Source organism: Pseudoliparis swirei, chromosome 3 (assembly GCF_029220125.1).
Source record: "Pseudoliparis swirei isolate HS2019 ecotype Mariana Trench chromosome 3, NWPU_hadal_v1, whole genome shotgun sequence".
NCBI lineage: Eukaryota > Metazoa > Chordata > Actinopteri > Perciformes > Liparidae > Pseudoliparis > Pseudoliparis swirei.
Genome location: NC_079390.1, coordinates 15,211,003 through 15,233,606, shown reverse-complemented (window position 1 = coordinate 15,233,606; position 22,604 = coordinate 15,211,003). Strand labels below are relative to the sequence as shown.

Below are 22,604 nucleotides of genomic sequence, written 5' to 3'. Positions count from 1 at the left end.
TTCTCAGCTACGGATAGCTGGGCCGGTCCGACCGCAACGATACGCGTCAGGGAGGATGGACGGGAGGAAGAGGGCAGGAGGGGCTGAAAAATCCAGGTTGAAAAAAAGAAAGGCGTTGGAGGAGGATGCTGCCAAATGTGCCAAGCTTACAGATTTATTTTCAAGAGGACAAACACAAGTGGCAACTGGTAAAGAGAGACAAAGGCCTAATGATTAGCAACATAACTATTCGGCTAACGTTGTAGCCTTGATTAATATCATTGTAGCGTTGTCAACCTATTCTCAAGCAAAATATTAAATTGAATTAAAATATTAGCCTTTTTATATCACCCAAAATATGGCAATCCATAGACTTTGCGAATATTATGGAAATATTGATATATACTATTGATATTGATATTGAAGTATGCAGTAATATCACTCTTAATTTTTCTTTGTAGCTTCGGAGCAGCAGATAAGACAGTCTCCTGCTGAAAATGATGAGCCCGACATTTGCAATGAGGAGGCCATGACTACAGGGACAGGTAGAGAGGATAACAGGAAACAATATGAATTAAAGTGATATATTCTAAGAAAGAGCAGTATATGACAGTACTTGATGAACCAATATGCATTGTTTGCTCAGAAGTGGGTGTAGTAAAGGAGTAAATCACCACTATATAATACACATGCAGAAAAATGATAATGACCATGACTATGACCATGACAATGACCATGACGGCCCCCATGAGGTCTCACTCCAACAAATCTGGCCTACTGCCTAATCTGAGTCTGACACCTGCTATGCCCTTCTGCCTTTTTTAATGTTATGCATATTTTTTGTTAACTTCTCATTTTAAGTGGATTATTATTGTTGTATTTAACCTTTACATTATTTGTTGGACCATGGTATTAACAAAAGAACTACAGGATAGTAAGAGCTGAACTGTTGCTTCATTTATCCAATTTCCACTACCATGAAAAAAGTGGGCTGGTCTTGAGCCTGAAATTCCCGGGCTGAAAAGTGGCCCCACTCCGGCCCTGGTTGCACCTACTTTCCTGGTATGTCTTAGTGAACATTTTAGGGCAGTTCTTTTTTCTTTTTTTTGTATAGTTGCCGATTCAGATTCTCTTCAAACTCTCAAACCACAGATGGTGATTGCTGGAACAGTGGAAGACTAACAAAGAAAGTTATGATAAGTTTTTTCTTTTTTCTGTCAGGTTTGATTGAGGCGTGTTTCGATTATGTTTTGTACGTTAAGAGTATAACAATGGTCCAAATCCCTGTTGATTTATTCATTGTATTCACTTCAACACTTATCACAGAAATGAGCGTGTCTCCATCACTGGTGACCGGATCCAAAGCCGATAAATACCTCTAACTGCTGAAGAGTCATTTGTCGTGGAAATTAATGCGGATAGTCACCTTTTACCGCTGAAGACTAAAGCCAGATGTTTGTGGGTGCTAGTGTTTTTTTTTTGTCCTGTGGGAAAGGGGCTTTACTGCATCCAGGTGTGGAAACTAAAGTCTGCTCATGTGTCCAGCGTGTTAGCACACCAACGCACTGCAACAACGGCACAGGCTGTGTCTCAGGTGGCGTTAGTATGCAGTCGGTAGAGCAGAGAGGAGCAAGGAAAAGCCTTGGATCGTTATTATTGACCATTCCGCCATGCAGTAGCATGCTGCATAAACACATTCACACACAAAGACTTTAATATACAGTGGGGTTGTAGATAACTGCAGTGGTAGGAGCATAATGCAGAAAATGCTCTCAGTTTACTGTACAAGGACATGAAAATACAATACAGTTCTGCAGGCCTGCGTCTCTGTGGAAAGCAATCGATTCTGTTTGTTTGGGGGGGAGCTCCTAATACAGAAACAAGTTGTACTCACGTCAGTTCACCTCCTGTTGAATAGATGCACAGCAGTGATCTCAAACTATCCGTCCATTCTCATCCGCTTAATCCGGGGTTTGGTCCCAGTGGCAGCAGACCCAGCAGCTGACCCAGACTTCCCTCTCACCCGCAACACTTTACAGCTCACTCTGGGGGATCCCGAGGCGTTCCCAGGTCACCTGGGAGATATAATCCCTCGCACAAGTCTTGGGTCTTCTCCGGGGTCTCCTCCCGGTTGGATGTGCCTGATAAACCTCTAATGGGAGGCGTTCAGGAGGCAGAAGAGACGTGTAGCCAAGACAACCAAACAATGTCCAGCGCCTTCAGCATTTCAGGGCAGATCTCATCCACCCCTGGTGCCTTGCAACCAAGGAGATTTTTGACAATCTTAGCGGCTTCTGCCAGGGATATGGGTTCAATGCCCCCTCTCCAGAGGACATGTTGGACGGATTTGAGTTCCTCAAAGTGCTCTTTCCATCGCCTGGCGATGTCCATCCTCCGGGAGAGCAGCTTCCCCCCTCTCTTCATCCGAGTGTCCAAGTCATACGACCGCATATCAGATGATACGATTACAATATCGATCATTAATCTCCGGCCTAAGGTGTTCTGGTACCAGGTACACTTATGAGCCACCTTGTGTTCGAACATGGTATTTGTTATGGACAAACCGTGGCTAGCAAAGAAGTCCAATTACGAAACACCTCTGGAGTTCAGATCAGGCAAGCCGTTCCTCCCAATCACCCCCGCCAGGTTTCTCTGTCATTGCCCACGTGAGCGTTGAATTCTCCCAGGAGAACTATGGAGTCGGAAGCCACCGACTCCAAAAAGGCTGGATACTTCGAACTGCTGTTTGGTGCATAAGCACAAACAATAGAACCTTACTCCCTGTAGGCACATGGAGGCGACCCTCTCACTCTCCTAAGAAAAATCCAACACAGCAGCGCTCAGCCAGGGGCTCGTGGGTATCCCTACTCCCACCCGGCGCCTCTCACCCTGGGCAACTCCAGAAATGGGCAACTCCAGAAATGGGCAGAGTCCAACCCTTCTCCAGGAGCCTAGTTCCAGAACTTCCAGTGTTCTGCGTGGAGGTGAGTCCAACTATATCTAGCTGGTACCGCTCCACCTTCCGCACCAGCTCCGGGTCTTTCCCTCCTAGCGAGATGAATATCCACGTCCCTAGAGCTAGTCAATGCTGCCGGCGATTGGCTCACCTAGGCCCCCTACCCGGCCCGCCACCCGGTCTACATAGCACCCAACCCCGATGCTTGCCCCTGCGGGTGGTGAGTCCACAGGATAACTGCTCCATGTTGTTTCTTTAGGCTGAGCCCGACCGGGCCCCATAGGTGTAGGCCCGGCCACCAGACGCTCGCCGTCGAGCTCCCCTCCTGGGTCTGGCTCCGGGAGGGTGCCTCGGTTTCTCTTGTTCAGACGAGGTAACTGAAGTCCATGGGCTGCTATCCATCAGGGTTTTCTTTAACCGCTCTTAGTCTGGGCTCTCCCCGAGACCTGTTTGTCTTGGGAGACCCTACCAGGGGCTAATGCCCCAGACAACATAGCTCCCACATCACTGAGCCTCTCAAACTGCTCCACCACGTTACGGTGGCGATTCGCGGAGGAGATCTCAAACTGTAAACATAAGAAATCTACCACAATCAGAACGTTTTGAAATGGGGGCACTTAACATTTCAGATCGTTAGCATTTTAAAACACAAGCGTCTCCGCTAGATTTCTGGATTTGTCGGCCGCTACAGGGAAACACAGACAGCACCCGGAGGTTGTGTTCTAGAGCTCAGGAAGTGGCCATCATCAGAGGTTGATGATGTACTGTATTTTCACAGTGAAGGAAGAAAAAGTTCATTAGTAGCTACTCTGAAGAAACAGACTGATGTTCAAACATGCACATTTGTTTTCTTGCGGAGTTAGACGAGTAGATCGATCTTACGTTCATGTTTTTCCACTAAATATGAAGCTGACACCAGAAGATTAATTAGTCTAAAGACGGAGTTAAGTGCTAGCCTAGCCAAAGGTAGATAATCCACCTCTAAAGCTCACTAATTGATAAAGTTCTATCCCAAAAAGCAAAAGTTGTAGTTTGAGCTGCAGAGGTGCTTGTGGGACGATTATTTGACCTCCTGTTTACTAAACTATAACAACGTTGCTATCAAACATGGGCCGACCTGTCATCCTCTTACTGAACTTCACTAATAATCCAGATCCAGGTTTCCATACATTGTGTCTGTTTTAACGTGCATTTAAAACACAGGCTCCTCTCATTCATAAGCCTGCCTCACGACAGTAATATCTGATGCCAGACAACTTTCCGAGGAGAAGAAGATGGAGGGAAAGACACAGCCCGCTTTGTTTTTCCCCTTTGATATCTGCTTTCTCTGAATTGTTTCCTTCCCTCAAAATGAAGTGCATATGCAACCAACAAGAATAACAACGTTGTAATTGTATATTCTTGCTTGTCTGTGGTTATATGATGGTCAGTCGCACTCTAGAGTACCTCGACCTTAACCTGAAAAAAGCCTTCAGGATATAAAATCTATGGTTTCTCGTTTCTAACTAGGTCATCACTTGCTCACAATAGCATCCTCACCACCCTCTTCTGTGTATTCCTCCCTCTCCTTCTCTGTTACCTCCTTGCGCTCTCATTCATCCTTTCTCAATGCACCAATACTGAGATCTTTAAACATGTTTGTAACTGAAAGAAGCTCTAAGATTGGTTTATTTATTAATTTTTGCAAATCCTACCACAACTTTTTTCATTGTGTGTTTTCCGGCTGGAGGCATTCTGTTTTCTGGTTTTCCGTCTGTCCGTTCGGTCTCTTGAACGAGATATCTCAGGGATGTTTGGCATAAAACGTCCACCGGGACTCGTCTTTGGTGGTCAAAAGGTCACTGTTAACGTTCCAAATGCGTTTTTTAACCATAACTCAAACATTTCTATGCAAATTATGACAATTTCAGACAAATGCCCATTTGGTTAAAAATGATAAAGTGGTGACATATGCGACAGAGATCAATGGAAACTGCAGTATGGCTGGTGTGGCGGAAGCTTTCAACCGTGAGGTATTAATTCCGGTTCTAGCATGCGCTGTGCAAGGGGCCTGTGCCGGCAGCTTTAATCTGTGTTAAAGTGTCATGACAGGACTAAGGACGAGAGTAATTCAACAACACATAAAGGGTGCATGATGATATCTCTCCCAGAACCCCCCAACCGTACGGCGGGCCCCGTTTGATCCCCGTCTCAGATTGGCTTCTCCATCATCTGTGACATGAAAATACCTAAGGCAGCCGCTGGCTACCGCGCACATCACTCCTCATAAACACCTCTCTCTACCACCATGTGTTCACATACATTTGCATAACATTAGCATTATATTAGGACATCCGACCTGTGCAGCCGAGCCTTATCAAAGCGCTCTGTGATCCCTGGCTGCCTGCACTTTTTGCTGGAGCAGAGGGAAAGAAAGAGGGAGAGAGAGACAGACAGACAGAGTTTTCAGAGAGAGAGAGAGAGCAGCTTCATGTCAACGAGCTGTTACACTGCTACACAACACACAGCCGCGCGGAGCTAAATGAGCTGCAGCAGATGTTTGGGGACTACAACCACAAAGAGATACGTACCTCACTTGACTTGCAAATATTTGCTAAGAGACTTCAAAATTGGATTTTTGTTCCGTCTCATCTTCTCTTGGATTGTATGGGTACTGATTCCAGTGCGTAAGAATGAATACACACAATGTAGCTGGAGAATCATATTTGTTGTAAAAATGTCTCACGGCAACAGGTCCTTTTGTTTGCTCCTTTCATGTGTCACACGTGCAGTGTTGCACACTTTTGGCAAAACGTGGAGACACGGTGCGCTCCATCCATGCAGGCAGACTCAATTGAGGTGTTGTGGGGTCTGGGTTACGTTACAGGACAGATGTGACATTTGTGTTACTGTCCAGAGTGGTCTGCCTTCATCGGGGGGAAGTATGTTTTTATGTGGAAATAATGCAAAAGTAAACATGCACACCACACTAAACACTTGTTGGATTAGACCATTAGGTGAGCGGGTAGTCAGTGGGGACTAAAGAGTGAGAACAAAAGAGAAGCTTCCGTCTGCAGGCCGTAGATGCTCTCTAACATTCTCTTTGTGGAGAATCTGAAAGCTACAGATAGCCTCTCCAAAGTGTTCAACACCACACTGATTGACCAGAGGCAGTATTCAGGCCGCATAAAGGTCACACATTTGGTGCCGATTGCCCCACAGGCAGGAACGACATTCAGGGTTTTATTGTTCCTCTAAGACCTGGATGGGAGCTGTTTCCAAATTGCACCATGCAACGATAATGACGTGTTATATTTCCTTATTTATTTGCAGTGTCACGGTTTCTCATCACATCCACCGGAGCCATGTATATCCTGGATGTGCAAATGGAGGACGGGCTGTACAACTACCGATGTATGACACGCCACCGGTACACGGGAGAGACCCGACAGAGCAATAGTGCCCGCCTCATTGTCTCAGGTAAGAAGAACAGCAATCTACGCAAACATTAAAGTTGTACTTCAGCAAAAACATCACGTTCTGACCTGTATCTGCTCACTGTTCATTTATTCTGTAAATGACACAAGACAAGTTAACACATTTGGTATACAAATGATGTCCTCGTAAAAAATACATGAAGCCCTCTTTTCTTTGGTTTCATATAGCTTTTAGTTCAACTGTGGATTTCAGTTGGTTTCAAAGATAGTGCAAAGTGACAGAGGACCATGTGGAAATAAATCTGCTTGTGAGAAAAAAGAAAATCTAGAAATAGTGAATAGAATGGAGAGTGACAGGAAAAGCCCATGAATTAAAGAGGAGATGGCATGTGATAAAGGTCAGCAGGACCGTGCCAACACAGTTTGTGGGGGCGGCTTCAGGACAGAGTATCGCCCTCCCTCACCCCGAACCATTTAAAGGGAGAGATGTTACATACGAAGATGGGGTACTATTCAACCTGTGAAAACGTGATGTCATCTTAGTCATCTCAGATTGGAGCAAGGAGGGGTCAACACAAAGAAGCTATTCTGTTGCATTATGTAAATTGTAGGATCCAGTGTTTTCGGAGCTTTAATCAGGACAAAAAATATATCAATTTCCATCCAATTTATATGCCGTGCTTAATTGCTGAATACCCCTGTGGCAGCTGTCTCCAATTTGGCCTCGGCTGCTGGCTGGTTGGTAATCAGTCAGCTGCTCTGACTGATTGGCAATCAGTCAGCAGCCGATGCTGCTCATATAAAAGGGCAGCAGAGCTGGAGGTTGGGAGAGAAGAGTGAGCAGAGGCGCAGTGTTGCAGTCTGCTCGGTGTGTGTGTTGCCGAAATAAAGAATGTTTCTAAACGGAACCTTGGTCTCTTTGGTCATGGTTGATCCTTGGAGCTTTTGGGGGAAACCCACGGGTAGCGGCACTCGAGTTGCTACAACCCCCTTTTGAAGAAAGGATGTTGTGTTTATGCAAAGTATATCTGTGGGACCTCCCACCAAGTGAAATAATACATTTTGGTCTTCAATGAAAGCCCTCTGAGGCAAATTTGTATTTCGTGATTTTGGGCTAAACTAAATAAATTGAATAGAACAAAATATCAATCGAAACACGGAGAAAAGCGACTCCCTAAATTGCCATATCTGAACATTGAAACTTACAATACGAGTGAGTGACCATTTACATTTACTCACTCTGTCACCATGATAACCATGAAGCATTAGACACACACAATAGATATTTTAAACATATCAGCTTTCGGCCAGAAACCAGTATTATGTAAATAAAAACACACAAACAGGGCTCAAACAACAAGGTTAATCGTAAATCTATCAACTCGCCAGATTTGTTAGGTGGGAAAACATTGTGAAATTCATTGATTTTTCCGCAGCTGATAATGAAGGTAGCTAAGGAGTGAACCACCTCTCTTCTTTCAACATGCACAGTACCGATCGGCCTCGCAAGGAAATGGCGGCGAGCATTTCGATTAACCTCGAAGCAGGATGTTAGGTTGGTCGTGTTAGAGAGGGTGTAGGCGAAACTCAAACTATGTATTGTTGAGGTTGCCGCACGTTTGAGAGCATTTACTGAAATGAAGATTAAACATCACAATTACTGTAATTTTCGTCTTTGTTGTTTTTTTGGTTCGACACTGATAAACGAAACAAGTTGTGCACTTTGGGCAAGTAGATTTCAGACTCACTTGCCCAACCGGAGTAAAACAAAAAGTGTTCAGGTTACACTCTGATAATCATCCCAGTCTCAACTCCACATATTTCTTGATAAGCATCACACCTACAGTTTGGTAATTGTTCAGAAGTTACAACAAAAATAACTCCAACCTCGACTACACCCTATTTCCCCCATGCAGACCCCGCCAACTCGGCACCACACATCCTGGACAGCTTTGAGCGGCGCGAGGTGATGGCATCTCATCGGGTGGAGTTGCCCTGCAAGGCCTCCGGGCACCCCGCACCTAAATACCGCTGGCTAAAAGACAACCGGCCGCTGGAGCCCGACACTCGCTTCAGACAGAGTGTGACAGGCCTGCTGATCGAGAGAGCGCAGTCCAGCGACACTGGGGCATATGTGTGTGAGGTGTGGAATGGCTACGGCAATGCTGAGGTGGTCGGCATGCTGCTGGTAAAAGGTCAGTATCGGTGGTCATTTCGCTTGACTTTTGTCAGTAGTAGAATTTAACACTGGCAAGCTAGGAAGGGGAAGAAACTGCTTCCGATTTTTATGTTTCTCCACATAGCATTATTCTGGCAAAATAATGACGGCAAAAACAAATTATAATACAAATTTCTAACCTTCAGAGTTCCTGAAGGTCGTGGTGAGCCCCCGGAAGGTGAAGGGCAGCGTGGGAAGCCAGGTTTCACTGTCATGCAGTGTAACCGGCTCCGAGGAGTACCAGTTGTCCTGGTACCGCAACGGAGAGCTCATCTACCCCAGTAACAGCGTTCGCATGACAGGCCAAAACAGGGAGAACCTGGTCATGGCCGGCATGGCCAAGAGCGACGGAGGAGCCTATCAGTGTTTCGCCCGACATGGCAAGATGTCCGCCCAGGACTTCGTTCAAGTCATACTGGAAGGTCAGAATTCACTGTGATATTACCGGAGATGTAATCATACAATAATGTGTATGCATAATGTCTTTTGGTTGTGTGTTCATGTATTTGTGTCTGCACATGTGAAGCCGAACTGTGCGTTCATGTTCAAATCCAGACGGTGTACATGTGGTACTGAGTGCTGCAGCACAGCTCAGCTTTATTAGATCTACTGAAAGCGGCTTGCGTACGGTTACACAAGCTGGGTTGCTGCAGTGTCCGCCTCCCATGACCACGCCAATGTAAGGAGAATATTGATAATCAATGAAGCTGTGGAGCCAGAGAAAAGGAGCTCTATTAATCTGCTTTGAACTCTGATTTAGCTTTTTATGCAGCGGACTGAATTTATTGCAATGAAAATTAAATCTGAATAGAGTCTCATTTATTGTTGCTGGACCAAAAATACCTTTCCTTTTAAACATTTTAATCTTCTATTGAGGTTTTCTAATGAAGCTTTGGATGTCTGCCAAAGTGTTTTATGACGTCATCACACAAGAATGGGGGAAAGAGAATGTAATTCATGGTGCTGTTAGATTGCTGCTGGACCACAGAGTTCATACAGGTGCTGGCTCCCTTTGTGTGCAGCAACTGTTCTTTGACCGCAGAGAGATTGTCGTTTGTTAAATGCTAAAGACCAACAAATATCGATTGAAGCAGAGTAATTTCTGCGATAAAAACATGTTATGAATTTGGGAAAGTATCTGTCTTTTTATTTAAATAATTTTACTTTTGGACTTATCGAATTCTCCAAATGGTACAATAATAATAACCTTAGTGTAACCTAATCTTTATCTGAAACTGTGCAGAAATACCATATTTAAACAGAATCAATAGAGGTGTCAAATAAAAGCTCTGCAGCATTTGAAGTTTCATTTCGAAGTTGAATATCAACATTATAAATGAAGCTTGTGTATCTCCGTCCACTACCCAGATGGCACCCCCAAGATTCTGGCTTCATTCAGCGAAAAGGTCTACAACATCAACGAGTTTGTGTCGCTGATGTGCACGGTGAAGGGCACGCCGGAGCCTCGGGTGACGTGGACTCTGGACGATGAACCCGTGGTGCGGGACAGCCGCCATCGCATCTCCCACTCCACCAACGCCGAGGGCCACGCGGTCAGCCACCTCAACATCAGCCAGACCCAGGTGCCCGACGGAGGGGTGTATCGCTGCATCTGCAACAACTCGGCCGGGACAGTTTCCTACCAGGCGCGAATAAACGTAAGAGGTGCTTGTCAGATCAACTCTTCCAACACACCATCACATATACACATCGACATGTCTTGATTTATTCTGTTTTGAATTGGCTATGTTTAAAGTGCCTTGGCTGTGCATATGTTGAAAGAAGGCCTGACTCAATTTTTTTATTTTTAGTCATCCGATGTGCTGCTAGTATTTCCCTTTTAAAATCTGATATTGGAGCTTCAGTGCTCAGAATGCGACAGATCCTTGAACAGCCTCCTGCATTGGCTCCTCTTATCGCCAGTCACTGCTGTCAGCGGTAACTTCTCTAATACCCCGCATCCTACCCAACACCTGCTGATAGCTTTATATTGGGACGCCATTAGGGTGATTTAGTGTTTGAACCAGTGTATGACTCGGGCTATCTGCTCTCTACAGGGACATGGTTGGCTGGGTTGCTTGTTGTCATGTAGCGGTAATACTGGGACGCTCAAGCTTTTCTGTACTTGCTTTAAGGCTATTAGTATTTCTCTATTGCAGAGGGGCACTGGCACTTTCTGTGCACTGATTGGTTTAATTTGATTGTGTTCAGTCTTGCATGTTGTAAGGCTAAATAGGGCGATCCTCCAGCCCTTAAGCGAGGGTCCGCGGATGCCGAATGCAGCCAAGCAATGAAGATAAATCTCCACAGGTGCCATAGCAGAGAAAGTGTAATGACTGTTTCTCACATCGTTGGCTCCTTAATCGTGCTAAAGAGAGAAGCAACCCAGGATAGGCTTGTGCTCAAAGTACACTACAGAGCCTAGTTAAACTGTCTTCTATAGTGCTTTAAAGAGAAGCCTAATAGTCCATTTCCCTGATAGACACTGAGCTATGGAGGCCCAGTGGTTATTCTGTTGGTTTTTCACAAGTGTGTGCGAAAGCTGGCAACATGAGTAATGGTTTTGATAATAGCTTCATGAGTGGAGAGAGGGAACATTCCACTCTAATGCCTGTCAGAGGCAATCACAGGCGGCACCGAAGAGGTGGCAGCGCAAGGTAATATTCACTACAGGCTCGAATAGAAGGGTACATGAGTCCCTGGTTCTCACAAGGCAAAAAGCACATTGGGTATGGAGGAAAACTAAACAGCAGAGTCTTTTTGTTTGACTTACCACAAGGAATTGTTATTCAGGCGGTCTGGATTGCATATAGGCAATGTTTTGATTTCCTGCTGTCAGAATGATTCAAGGCATGTAAAGGGCATGTTTGTGGTGTCCTGAAAACACACAAAACACAGCACAGCTGTCTTATAGCACCCCCCTGCCTCAAAATCATTTTAAGAGAGTTGTCTCTCCAATGTGTCCTTCAAGGGCCTGCCAGCATCAGACCAATGAAAAACCTCACTGCCATCGCTGGGCGGGACATGTACATCCACTGCCGCGTCATTGGCTACCCGTACTACTCCATCAAGTGGTACAAGGACTCTAATTTGCTGCCATACAACCACCGCCAGCGGGCCTTCGAGAACAACGGCACCCTGAAGCTGTTTGACGTGCAGAAGGACGTGGATGAAGGCGAATACACGTGCAACGTGCTGGTGCAGCCACAGCTCTCCACACACCAGAGCGTCTACGTTACTGTGAAAGGTATGAACCTCAGTCTGAGCTGTCCTCAGTTCCAGTTCATGAATCAACACTGGACGCGGGACTATTTTTAGAAAAACAGAATTAGATTTAGGCGGTGGGGGTGTGTCTAGTCATGGGTACTCCATCAGGATTATTATCAACCTGAAGTGTCAAGTAAGTAGCTAAGGCCATTTATTTAAGGTGCACATACACACGGAATTATACGCCAGTACCTTCATGTTTACTCCATCATTAATCTCTTGGATACCAAGACGGAATCTCTTTATCGGGCCACACACTGACACTGTGTCTTTTCATCTGGCGTACATGCAGCTCATCACATTTAAAAGACACATTAAAGCAACACCTTACTATCTAAACATGTCCTTGTTGTTGAAAATACAGATAGGCAGAGGGATATTTGAAAACCTACAACCTTTAATGAAAACACACGCATCACTGCTTATCTGGGGCTCATCTGAATATGCAGCGGCGCTCAGCTGAGCCTGCACGATGATAACCTCAGATGGCTTTCCTTCTTCGATGATGCTGCATGATTTTAAATGTCGCCCCCCCCACCCCCTTTCTCTCTCTCTGGCGGGTCTTGACGTGCTAACAAGTGTGAAGGCCTAGACAAAGCTATGCCACCATTCCGCCTCGCAATATTCATTTGAACGTCTCATCCCCAGTTCCTCCTACCATCCACCCATTTGAGTTCCCTCGGTTTTCCATCGGCCAGCGAGTCTTCATCCCCTGCGTGGTCATGTCCGGCGACCAGCCCGTCTTCATCACCTGGCAGAAGGACGGTCGGCCCATCCCGGTCAGCCTGGGTGTCACCATCGACAACATCGACTTCACCAGCTCCCTGCGTGTCTCTAACCTCACACTGATGCACAACGGCAACTACACCTGCGTCGCGCGCAACCAGGCCGCCGCCGTTGAGCACCGGAGCCAACTCATCGTCCGAGGTGAGTCAGGGGGAGGCGGCGGTTGGTTACGAGATACAAGCAGAGACCCTTTTGTCTTTTTGATGCTAAAAGTCTTCGGGACAAAACCAGTGAATGCTGCTGACAGAATAGGTCGTGGTGGGAGCCAGTATCTGATCCAAATGACTCGTTCTTCTTCTATTAACTGGTTAATATTGGTCCTCGATCTTTCTCCCTGAATACAATGACAAACACTCTTATGACGGAGGATTGTTTAGTGAAAGACTCGAGAGATTTTTTTCAAAGTGAGCTGTTGGTGATCAGGAGACATATATATATATTGCATGTTGGGATGAATAAATTGAATGTAATGTCTACTTGACTTGCAGTTCCTCCCAAATTTGTGGTGCAACCAAAGGACCAGGACGGCATCTATGGAAAGGCAGTGATACTCAACTGCTCAGCTGAAGGCTATCCTGTTCCTACCATCCAGTGGGAGTACTCCAAAGGTAAACACAAAGCACACACACATTAATAAACATGTGCCTTTTCACACAAGCTACACATGTATTACATGTAGTAACGCACAACTGTTTCTTCTCGGTATCGGTGAAAGTGTTGGACATGTTATAACTGGCTGTATGTTCAGACTTTAATTCTGTCCTAGGGCAAGCGTTTTCTACGTGATAGCTGATTTTTTAAAAATCCTACACAACCAATATAATGTCCACGGCCTTGAGGTTGAACGCATAATAACATACACCTCAAGTCCACACAAGCACTTTGAGATGAGAAGCGACAGCTTTGCTGTTCTCTGGGAGAGAGATTATGTAACTACTCAACTAACATGATCCCATCCTGGCTGGACACGGTACCAGTGATTCTTGTAAACAAAAGGATCTTCATTGACATGAATATCCATTGCTTGTCATGTTTGGTTTTGACTCAAGTATCTCTACTATTACTGTTGGAAGGGCTGACATGACACACACATTCACGTAATCCTGGTTTTGTAGTAGTATCCTGACGTTTCACCTGGCACCATCATCAGCTCATCATCCATGCAATACTATGGTTCATGAACAAACACATGCTAAGCTATTAAAGATCCCATCAGCCTCACATTTTTTATGCTAAAAATGCTCAACAACGATGGCGAGCAACATTATACCTGCTAGACATCAGCCTGTAAGCATTACGCTCTGTGCATGTCAGCTTGCTGACAATAACATTTAGTTCTAAGCACTCTCTTAATTACAGCCTCAGAGCCACAGACGTGGACGTAGACATCCATTACCTCCTCAAGCCACCCACAGACCCTATATCTCCACTAATGAATAGATTGTAATAATATACAATGGTAAAACACAGTATACCATACTTATACTGTGTGTAAGCATGTTGAGTGTGATACAAAAGTTCCCTTGGTGAAACACAAGAGCAGAGAATATCAATGCCCATATGAACGTTAGCAGTGGCAGAATGAATAGAGTGGAAATGTTCAGTAATTTACTGTTTGTAGAATTAGATTCCAGTGGTGACCGCTTAGGATAGTTTCCGACTCGTGAGCTAAACATTCGGCCATAACTCAGGAGCATTATGAAGGACCACATTTAACAAAAGCTAATTATATCCAAAATTATAATCTAATGAAATATTATGCTTTAGTGCGTATATGTTAGTGTTTAGCCTTTAAAAAAAATACTTTTTCAGTCTGAGAACTGTTAGCTCATTTATATTAAGAGATTAGTTTTAAGTTTGTCTGTGAGAAAGGGGAAAATGTATCTGACGTCTGATCTGGATCGACACTCACTCTGTCCCCTCTGACAGGCGCCGGCGTCCCTCAGTTCAAACCCATCGCCCTCAACTCAGGCTTCCGGATCGAGGTGCTGGTCAACGGCTCTCTGTTCATCAAGCATGTGCTGGAAGAAGACAGCGGCTTCTACCTGTGTAGAGTCAGCAACGACGTTGGAGCTGATGTCAGCAAGTCCATGTATCTCAATGTCAAAAGTAAGTCTCATGGGAAAACACCACCCACACTTGATAATGTGGACAGAAAATGTGTCTGCATTACATTATATTGTGTTGTTACCACCTGGCTCAAGGCTGGCAACAAAAAGGGAGGCCCCGCACATATCTTTGATCAAGAAACAGTTCAATCAAGCTCCACAACCTCCATGAGTAAACCAAGAATGAGGCTGGTGCAGCAGGCCTTGCTGAGAGAGAGCTTGTCTTTAATGCCTTCTTGGAGGCTCCAATCAGCAGGTGGATTTTCTAGCTCCTCCCACCTGGAAGCCAACATAGAGCAGGAACACAGCCAGCAGAGTGGGAGGGCGGTTAAAGCCAGCTTTGTAAAAATAATTTTGCTCAATGCTGCCAGTAACATTACAGTAAAAAGTTAAGACTAAATCACAAAGGTTAAGGTAGTTGAAATGGAGCCGGCTTTGTCCGCGACCAGCAAGATGCCGTCACGGTGGCCGCACTTTGCTTTCTGCCTGAATGAATCCCACGAAAGCAAGGGCCACATCCAACACCACCGCATCTCCCAGAAAGAACAGCATTTATCCGCTGTGTGGCCCAGGACTTAGCTTCCCTCCATTAAGCCTTGAATTCTGCATGGAAGCAGGAGCTGCCATGTGGAAAAGCGGGCTGAGGGATGGAGAGAAAAAAAGGGTTAGAGGAGGAATGGGTTATCCATGTTCCCTATGTCTCCTTTCACATTGTATGTATATATATATATATATATATATATTTATATGTATGTATATATGTATATATATATATATGTCCTCCCCTTCGTGCCTGAGCAATGTTCTATTTGCCACGTTCTTATTACCAACCACATTATCACTATTAGTGGAGCCAACACCCATCACCCTCACACATACATGCAGCACAGCTATGATTTACTCTTTTCAAGTTTGAACCAAAAACAGATCATGACCAGGAACAACAGAATATTTTTAAGGGGATATTATTGAGATAAGAACTTTACAATCACAATAAGGAGACAGGTGTGCTTTCTTTTGAAGAGGAGCTTTCAAAGTAATGCAATTCTCAGACATTCCACTGTTTGCTTTCTACAAAGTGTTTTTTAATAAAGATATATCTACAGTATATCTATATGAATACTGCCCTCTTCATTTGACAGTCTACATCTTTCTGGGAGAAACAAACCGTGTCGCATGTATTCCTGAGTCTGAGCTGGTGCACGTGATTGTGGATTTGCATGTGCAAGTGTGATCTGGAGCCAGTCCGCCGGGGCTGGGTGCTCATTTTGATCAGTCGCTGCGAGATGAGGCTTATGCCCCCGTGGCTCTTATCAAGCCAGAGCAGAGCTCTGCTCCCTGCCGAGTGTCTCACTGTCTGCCAGCCGCAGCCGAAATAGGCTCCCACTCCTTCATGAACCCTCCTGTCTGACGACCATGCTCCCTCACAGACAGACTTCAGTACAGTCTAATCAAGTGGGATTTACAATCAAATATCTTTTCAAGGTTCCCACTGTAGGAGGCTACCGGTGATTAGTCCTCCGTGGTCTGAAGTTGTTGTACATCCTTACCTTTGACTGGAGAAAGAGCTTTTTACACTTTTAGTCCTTGGATTTCCAGCTGATTAGCAAGCCTCTAAATTTAATTTCTTCCTTTCACTTGCAAATAAACATAATATAGCTGATTGTAGATTGAATCTGATGTACCCCATGTTGCTTACCTTTCTTTATTTTACAAAATTGTAAAAGCTTTTCTCACTTGATGCTTTATAGTCGGCCGCATAGTTACTGCGAAACGGATCGTTTGATTACAATAATACATAATTTACAAAGCTAATTAATTTCAGATCTAAAAGTGCTCATGAACAAATTAAATACGAGTAATTCAAACAAAGCACAATTTCAAAACCTGTTACGTTTGAATGTAACCACTGCAATCAGGACAAATGTCCAGGTAGAGACAGACGTCTTTTACCACGAGAGTCAGCGGTCCCTTGTTTGACCGTGTCACGAAGAGCTCAAAGCATTTGGTGAGCAAATACGACCCTGAGTTTATTAAATGCAGATTCATAATGGCAGGCAGTGACGGACCATTTGATTTGGCCATTACTGCTTTAAATGTTCACAGCCCAGATAGTTTTCTTCTCCTTTACATCTGACATGTCTTCATGTAATGCATGAAAACATGTCAGAACACCTGCTTTACATTATTCAATTCAATTCAGTTTATTTGTAGAGCCCAATTTCACAAATTACAAATTTGTCTCGGAGTGCTTTACAATCTGTACACATAGACATCCCTGTCCCAAAACCTCACATCGGATCAGGTAAAACTCCCAAATAACCCCTCTTGGGGGAAAAAAGGGAAGAAACCTTCAGGAGAGCAACAGAGGAGGATCCCTCTCCAGGATGGACAGATGCAATCGATGTAATGTGTACAGAAGGACAGATTTAGAGTTAAAATACATTCAATGAATATGACAGTGTATGAATAGTTCATAGTAGGCGTATTCCACGATTGAGACCTCCACGATCCATCAGGCAGATGGAGGTAGAGAGGAGGAGTGGGCGGAGTCTCAACAGTGGGCGGAGTCAAAAGGACTCCGGGGAGAAAGCAGAGTTAGTAATGTGTGATGGAGAGATGAAAATTCATCTCTAATTGCTAACTATTGCAGGCGAACAGTCAGCTGTGGCATTTCATGGTTGGTAAAACCACCAAACAGGTGGAGAGGCAATTTATGGCACGAAAAGTAAAAAATGGTACCCTGCTCAGAATAATTAGCATAAATTAGCTTACAAAGCAGGCTGCAGCCAGCAAACTAAACATCTTGTGACATTTCTTTGTTTTTTGTGTGAGGATTTACTGCTTTCCTCTGTTTTATGTTAGTTTTGGAACTAATTTCACCGGTGTGGCAGACTTCTACACTAACCAGATCCCAGTGTGACATATGATCCTGGAAAAACAAATACACTGCGAGATTTTCTTTTTCTTTTTTTCATGCACGCATTATTGATCTTTGTCTTTTTATGTCTTCAGGGTGTTGTGTTTGTGCGTGTCAGCAGTCCCTAAGCGGCGTGCTCTGCTCCTGAAGTGTCAGGCTGTTGTTGTGATAGTTGTGCTGTCCTGATTTGTGTCTCTTTGCTCTCTGTGGTAACCCGAATCTCCCCGGGCGCCAGGGGGGCCACACCTCATCCTGCCTCCCTTGTGTGTGTGTGTTTGTGTACACAGGAGCACGCACGTACGCACACGGACAGCTTGCTCAGGAACCCTTAAAGCTCTGAGTCTGTGCGCTCCAGCATGCGTCCGAGGCCGTAATGCTCGGTAATGTTGGACGCGGTGATGTTCTGAACACTGTGTGCTGGTTTTTTTCCGTTGTTTACCCAGGCCAGCCGCCACCGCTTGAGCAGCGGCAGCTACTTAAGAGGTTTAGGAGCCAATTAGGGAGGCACACGAGCTGACGCACGCCGAAGTCCTCACGTGATGCATCGTATGATCTACGCTGTGTATTATTGGCTGTCCGGGTGTGGCTCGACGACTAAAAACAACAGATTCAATATATTGATTGATGTGCGGTATAGACGCAGGGAGGCTGTCGTGTGTGTGTGACACAGGTGAGCGGGCGAGGCCCGCGCGTACACACAAAGACGGACAAATCACGCGTCAATGCAAAAGGCGTAATGTAAAGGCACAGATACCATTACAAAAGAGTAATGGGCCGCGCGGCTAATGCAGCGCTTCAGATGGATCCCCCTCCGCCAGGCTGTTGTGGTGGACTCCCCGGGAAATGAATTGCTGTTATTGTGATGTCGTGGCTCGGCACTTTCATTGTGACGAGCCTCTGTGCTTCGGCTGGTGCCTCGTCATAATACACCATGCATCATCCCGTGTGAACGCCTCCAGTAGAAATGGCTTGCACCCGCCGCACCAGGAGGACGTTGCACTTCTTTATAGGAGGAGTAATCAGTTTGTTTGTTTGTTTTTGTGTGTATTGTGCAATTTCTAGTCAAGCAGCCCCACCGACAAAATAGACGCACTTCACTCAATTCGTTAACAATCCACAGCCGATGCTATCAGTCAGTCAACAGCCACTCAATGTTTATCAGGACCAATTAAGACCAATCAAGCCTATTAGACATCATAATGTTGGCAGACACAGGTGGTGAAGGGCAGAGCATCTAATGAGGCTCCACTGAAGAGAAGGGTTAAACGTCCTTGTGGTCACTGAGCGGCCTCCGGAGCGCTGCGTCCTTCAGACGAGCATAAGGAAGTCCCCTCTTCCTGTGATCTCCATTTCTTTCATCCTATTTACTCCCCCCCCTCACTCCCCCTCCCACCTCGCCACGGAAGCCCGCCTAGTAGGCGAGCATACATTGGTTCATGTTCCACGTCCAAGCCAATTGTGCAGCTAAGAGAATTATTTTAGTACGTTGCAGGCGGCCAGTGAATCAGTCATCTCTGTGCCATTGCTGCAGAGTTGTCCTCCCCATCCCCCACCCTGCATCTCACCCACACCGTCTCCTGCCCAGCCCACTCACAGTGTGCCCCCGGGGCAGGGAGCGATACGCGTCTCTCGTCCGGCCCCTCGTGGCTCCACCGAACCTGGGTGCCCTGTGGCGAACACTGGCCAGCCAGGCAGTCAGTGACACAGTGTGGGATAAAATGTCGGCTTGCATCCCAGCGCGCTCAAAGTGGGCGAAACTGTCATGACGCCAGCTCATCAGGCTAGAAGATGGCATGAGCGGTGTTTTTTGTTTTCTGTTTTAATTGAACATTTTCAGAACCCTACAAAAATAATGTGTATGGTTCAACTTTGACAGTCAGATAAAGACAATCAAGAAAATAGAAAATGATGTCATACTTCATAAAGAGAGAACACCCTACTCAAACAGTTTAGTGCATTACAAACATTAGACACCTCATAATCTCATTTGTAGACTGAGTGGACTTCCAAAATGGAGATTGATGAAGGATTTTCCATTTTTGTCGTTAAAAATGATGCTGCCTCAAATGATGTTTCTATAAAAAACACTGTAATCCCTTTTTATTCCATCTCATTGAACCCGTGAGATGGTCTCTCTGCTCCCTTTCTTTGATCACAGATGAATAGACCCACACTAAAGTAGTGTAGCCGTTCAGCTATAATTACGTGTTATTATTATTCTCTTGATCCTCCATATGACTGATTCTGTTTTCCACCTTACTCACGCCACCAGTTAGAGACACTAGAAAAAAAATCTTTTTGTATCTTTTTGTTTTTTGGCCCTGCATTGCGACATTCAGGGCGTGATTGTGTAATCATCATGATACTCCTATGAAAATCAATGGCAGGTCCATGTTCTATTCCTGGCCACTAGAAATGGCCCTTTTTCAAAGAGTGGAGACTGGGGAGAGATGGAGGGAGAGAGAGAGGCGGGAGGAGAGGGAGGAGGGAGGCGAGGTGGAGAGAGGAGAGACTGTCCGACGCTGGTTGGCATGGTAACCTGGCCAGGTGAAAGGGAGCCTGGGAGAAGGCAGGGAGGAGGGGTGCTTTTGTCTCATGGGAGTAGCCTATCAGCAGCCAGCCTATCCCCCACAATCCCCTGCAGGCTTAAGCGTATCATCACTGCCCTCTGGGTTGCTGTGGAGGAACAGGGCTCTCCTCACCTCCACATGAAAGACACGATGTGAACACACCACTCACTCTGCTTGTTATTCGTAGGTTTTCCAAACGCTGTATTGCAGATGTTTTCTTTCCTTTTTGCCAACGCAAGCAGCGGATTCAGCCGCAGATTTTCCAGGGAAAATACAAATGTTTGTCCTCCGCCATCATCCTCCCCTCTTCCACCATAAACACATCAGTGCTGTGAAAATGAGCACTGTTTTAGTCTATTTCCGTGCTCACTACTTATGCGTGTCAACATGTTTTATAAAGTAGTGTTTTTCCAGACGTGTGCATACATTAAGTTATTAATAATACAGCGTGAGACTTATAAGCAAAGATTTCAATGGTGAGATGATTCAAAGTGGCTCACAGTGATGAGATTCATGAGGAAATCACTGGTTTTTGTCTGGCTGGGTGTTTGCTGTGCGTTTTGCCCGGTGTGTTGTTTTCAAGGCTGAATTAGATGTCAGGGGAGCTGATGGCTAATGAGAAAGGGGACTCCCCCTTTCCTCCTTCACCTCCTCTCTGCCTCTTTATTTCTTTTCTTTCTCGGTCTCTCGTCACTCATCCCCGTCGTCCCGTTTCCATAATTCCACTGGATATTAAAGAAATACATCAAAACAACAATTACAGTGCCACAAAGTGCGCCTCAGGGCTGGCTCAGCTGGGCTGCTTGCACACAAACACACACACACACACACGCTTATACAGTACACACATGCATATACATAGACTCAAGCTGATTTAAACAAACGGAGACTCGGACTTACAAACTGCGTGTACCTCACCGCTGAGCCCTCGTTTGCATCACATTAACTGCAGAGCGGCTGTCTGGCTCACATACACAAAATAAATGTGACTTTAGACGTCAGAGCAGCAGATCACATGATCTATAAATCTGCAAATTGATTGCCTATACGCTGATTCCAGTAACTGATTCAGAAAAATAAATGAACAGTGGTGATGAATAATTTGTATTAACAATAAATTAACATTTTCTTCAATGGTTGAATGAAGGATGGACAGCTCTTTAGAAAGTCTGCTTTGTCGGAACAATTCCAGTTTTTAACTTTTAACTTAATTTATTTGATCAATATATCGATCTGTCCAGTTTACTGTCCTTTATTGTAGCAAGGTGCTCAAATGTGGATTTTCTTTTTCACCTACCTACACTGATATAGCTGTTTGCGATGCTTGTGTCATGTTTCAATCAATGACATCGTTGTTTCTCTGTCGCCCTGTCCCAACACAAGAGCTATGTATTCTGGCTTGACTATCAGCTGGAAGACCCACCGCTTTGATTGGCTGTGAAATCAAAAGCCAACCCCTCCCTCCCCCCTCAACACACACAGAACCTAAGCCGATTGGTCGACATCAGCTGGTTTAAATCACCAGCTGATCATGCTGATAATTGCCCCTTTACGGTTTTATTGTTCTTCAAATATATAAGAAATAATCAAATTAAATAAAAAACACTTTTTTAAAATAATTTTGAGCAGAGAAACATACATCCCACTACCTATTTCTAGATTTGTTCCTTTTAAAACGTTTTTATTCGTACAGTATTTTTTTTTAAACGTTAATAACCCGTTCCATCAACGCGTTATAAGCAATAACAGTATTTGTTGGATCGCTAATATAAGGAACAGTGGAACACCGTTGTATTGTAGCGTGACTGTATTCCCCCTCCACAGCCTGTGTGCTGTAGAGACATCCTCCACACAACGCACAGCCGTCTCGATCTTCTCGACGTCTTTCTCACATCGCCCCGTGCCACCTCTGAGCCACTCACACTTCAAAAATGAAAAGCAGCTGTGCACTAAAACGCTAATGTTCAAATAAAGACTGAGCTTCTTTTTTTCCCCCTCTCTGCTCACTTTTCCAAATGTGTCTCACAAAAAATTCATACTTGTCATGCAAAATAAATCTGCGTTCTTTTTCCGTTGCCAAGCCCCAAATGGCTGCCGAGTGAATAAGAGATGAGGCATAAATGTTCGCAACCTCCTGCCTGACACTTCGCATCACTGAAGTGTCAGGCAGGACACTTTATGTGCGCGCGGGTGTGTGTGCGTGTGCGTGTGTAAATGCTAGAGCTCACATTTTGTGCTTGCACAAGCGTGGGTGTGAGTGTGTGTGATCATCTGGGAGCAGGGGGTTGTTATACACTCTGCTGTGGGTGTAATGAGGCATGCATGTCGTTAGTGTGCGTTTAGTGTGGCGTCTTCAGAATGTTGTTAGAGCATCGCTGTACCAT

At 45.1% G+C, this 22,604-nt stretch overlaps 1 protein-coding gene across 6 annotated transcripts in view; it reads left to right on the top strand.

Moving 5' to 3' along the window:
- The window catches only part of dscama (Down syndrome cell adhesion molecule a), a 134,128-nt gene that overhangs the window by 94,235 nt on the left and 17,289 nt on the right, over positions 1-22,604 (top strand). For all 6 annotated transcript variants that reach the window (XM_056443970.1, XM_056443997.1, XM_056443989.1 and 3 more), the window contains 8 exons: positions 6,248-6,394; positions 8,268-8,546; positions 8,716-8,991; positions 9,938-10,234; positions 11,541-11,816; positions 12,485-12,763; positions 13,111-13,230; positions 14,552-14,731. In XM_056443970.1, coding sequence (XP_056299945.1) covers positions 6,248-6,394; positions 8,268-8,546; positions 8,716-8,991; positions 9,938-10,234; positions 11,541-11,816; positions 12,485-12,763; positions 13,111-13,230; positions 14,552-14,731 — 1,854 coding nt within the window. The remainder of the gene's footprint in view (positions 1-6,247; positions 6,395-8,267; positions 8,547-8,715; positions 8,992-9,937; positions 10,235-11,540; positions 11,817-12,484; positions 12,764-13,110; positions 13,231-14,551; positions 14,732-22,604) is intronic.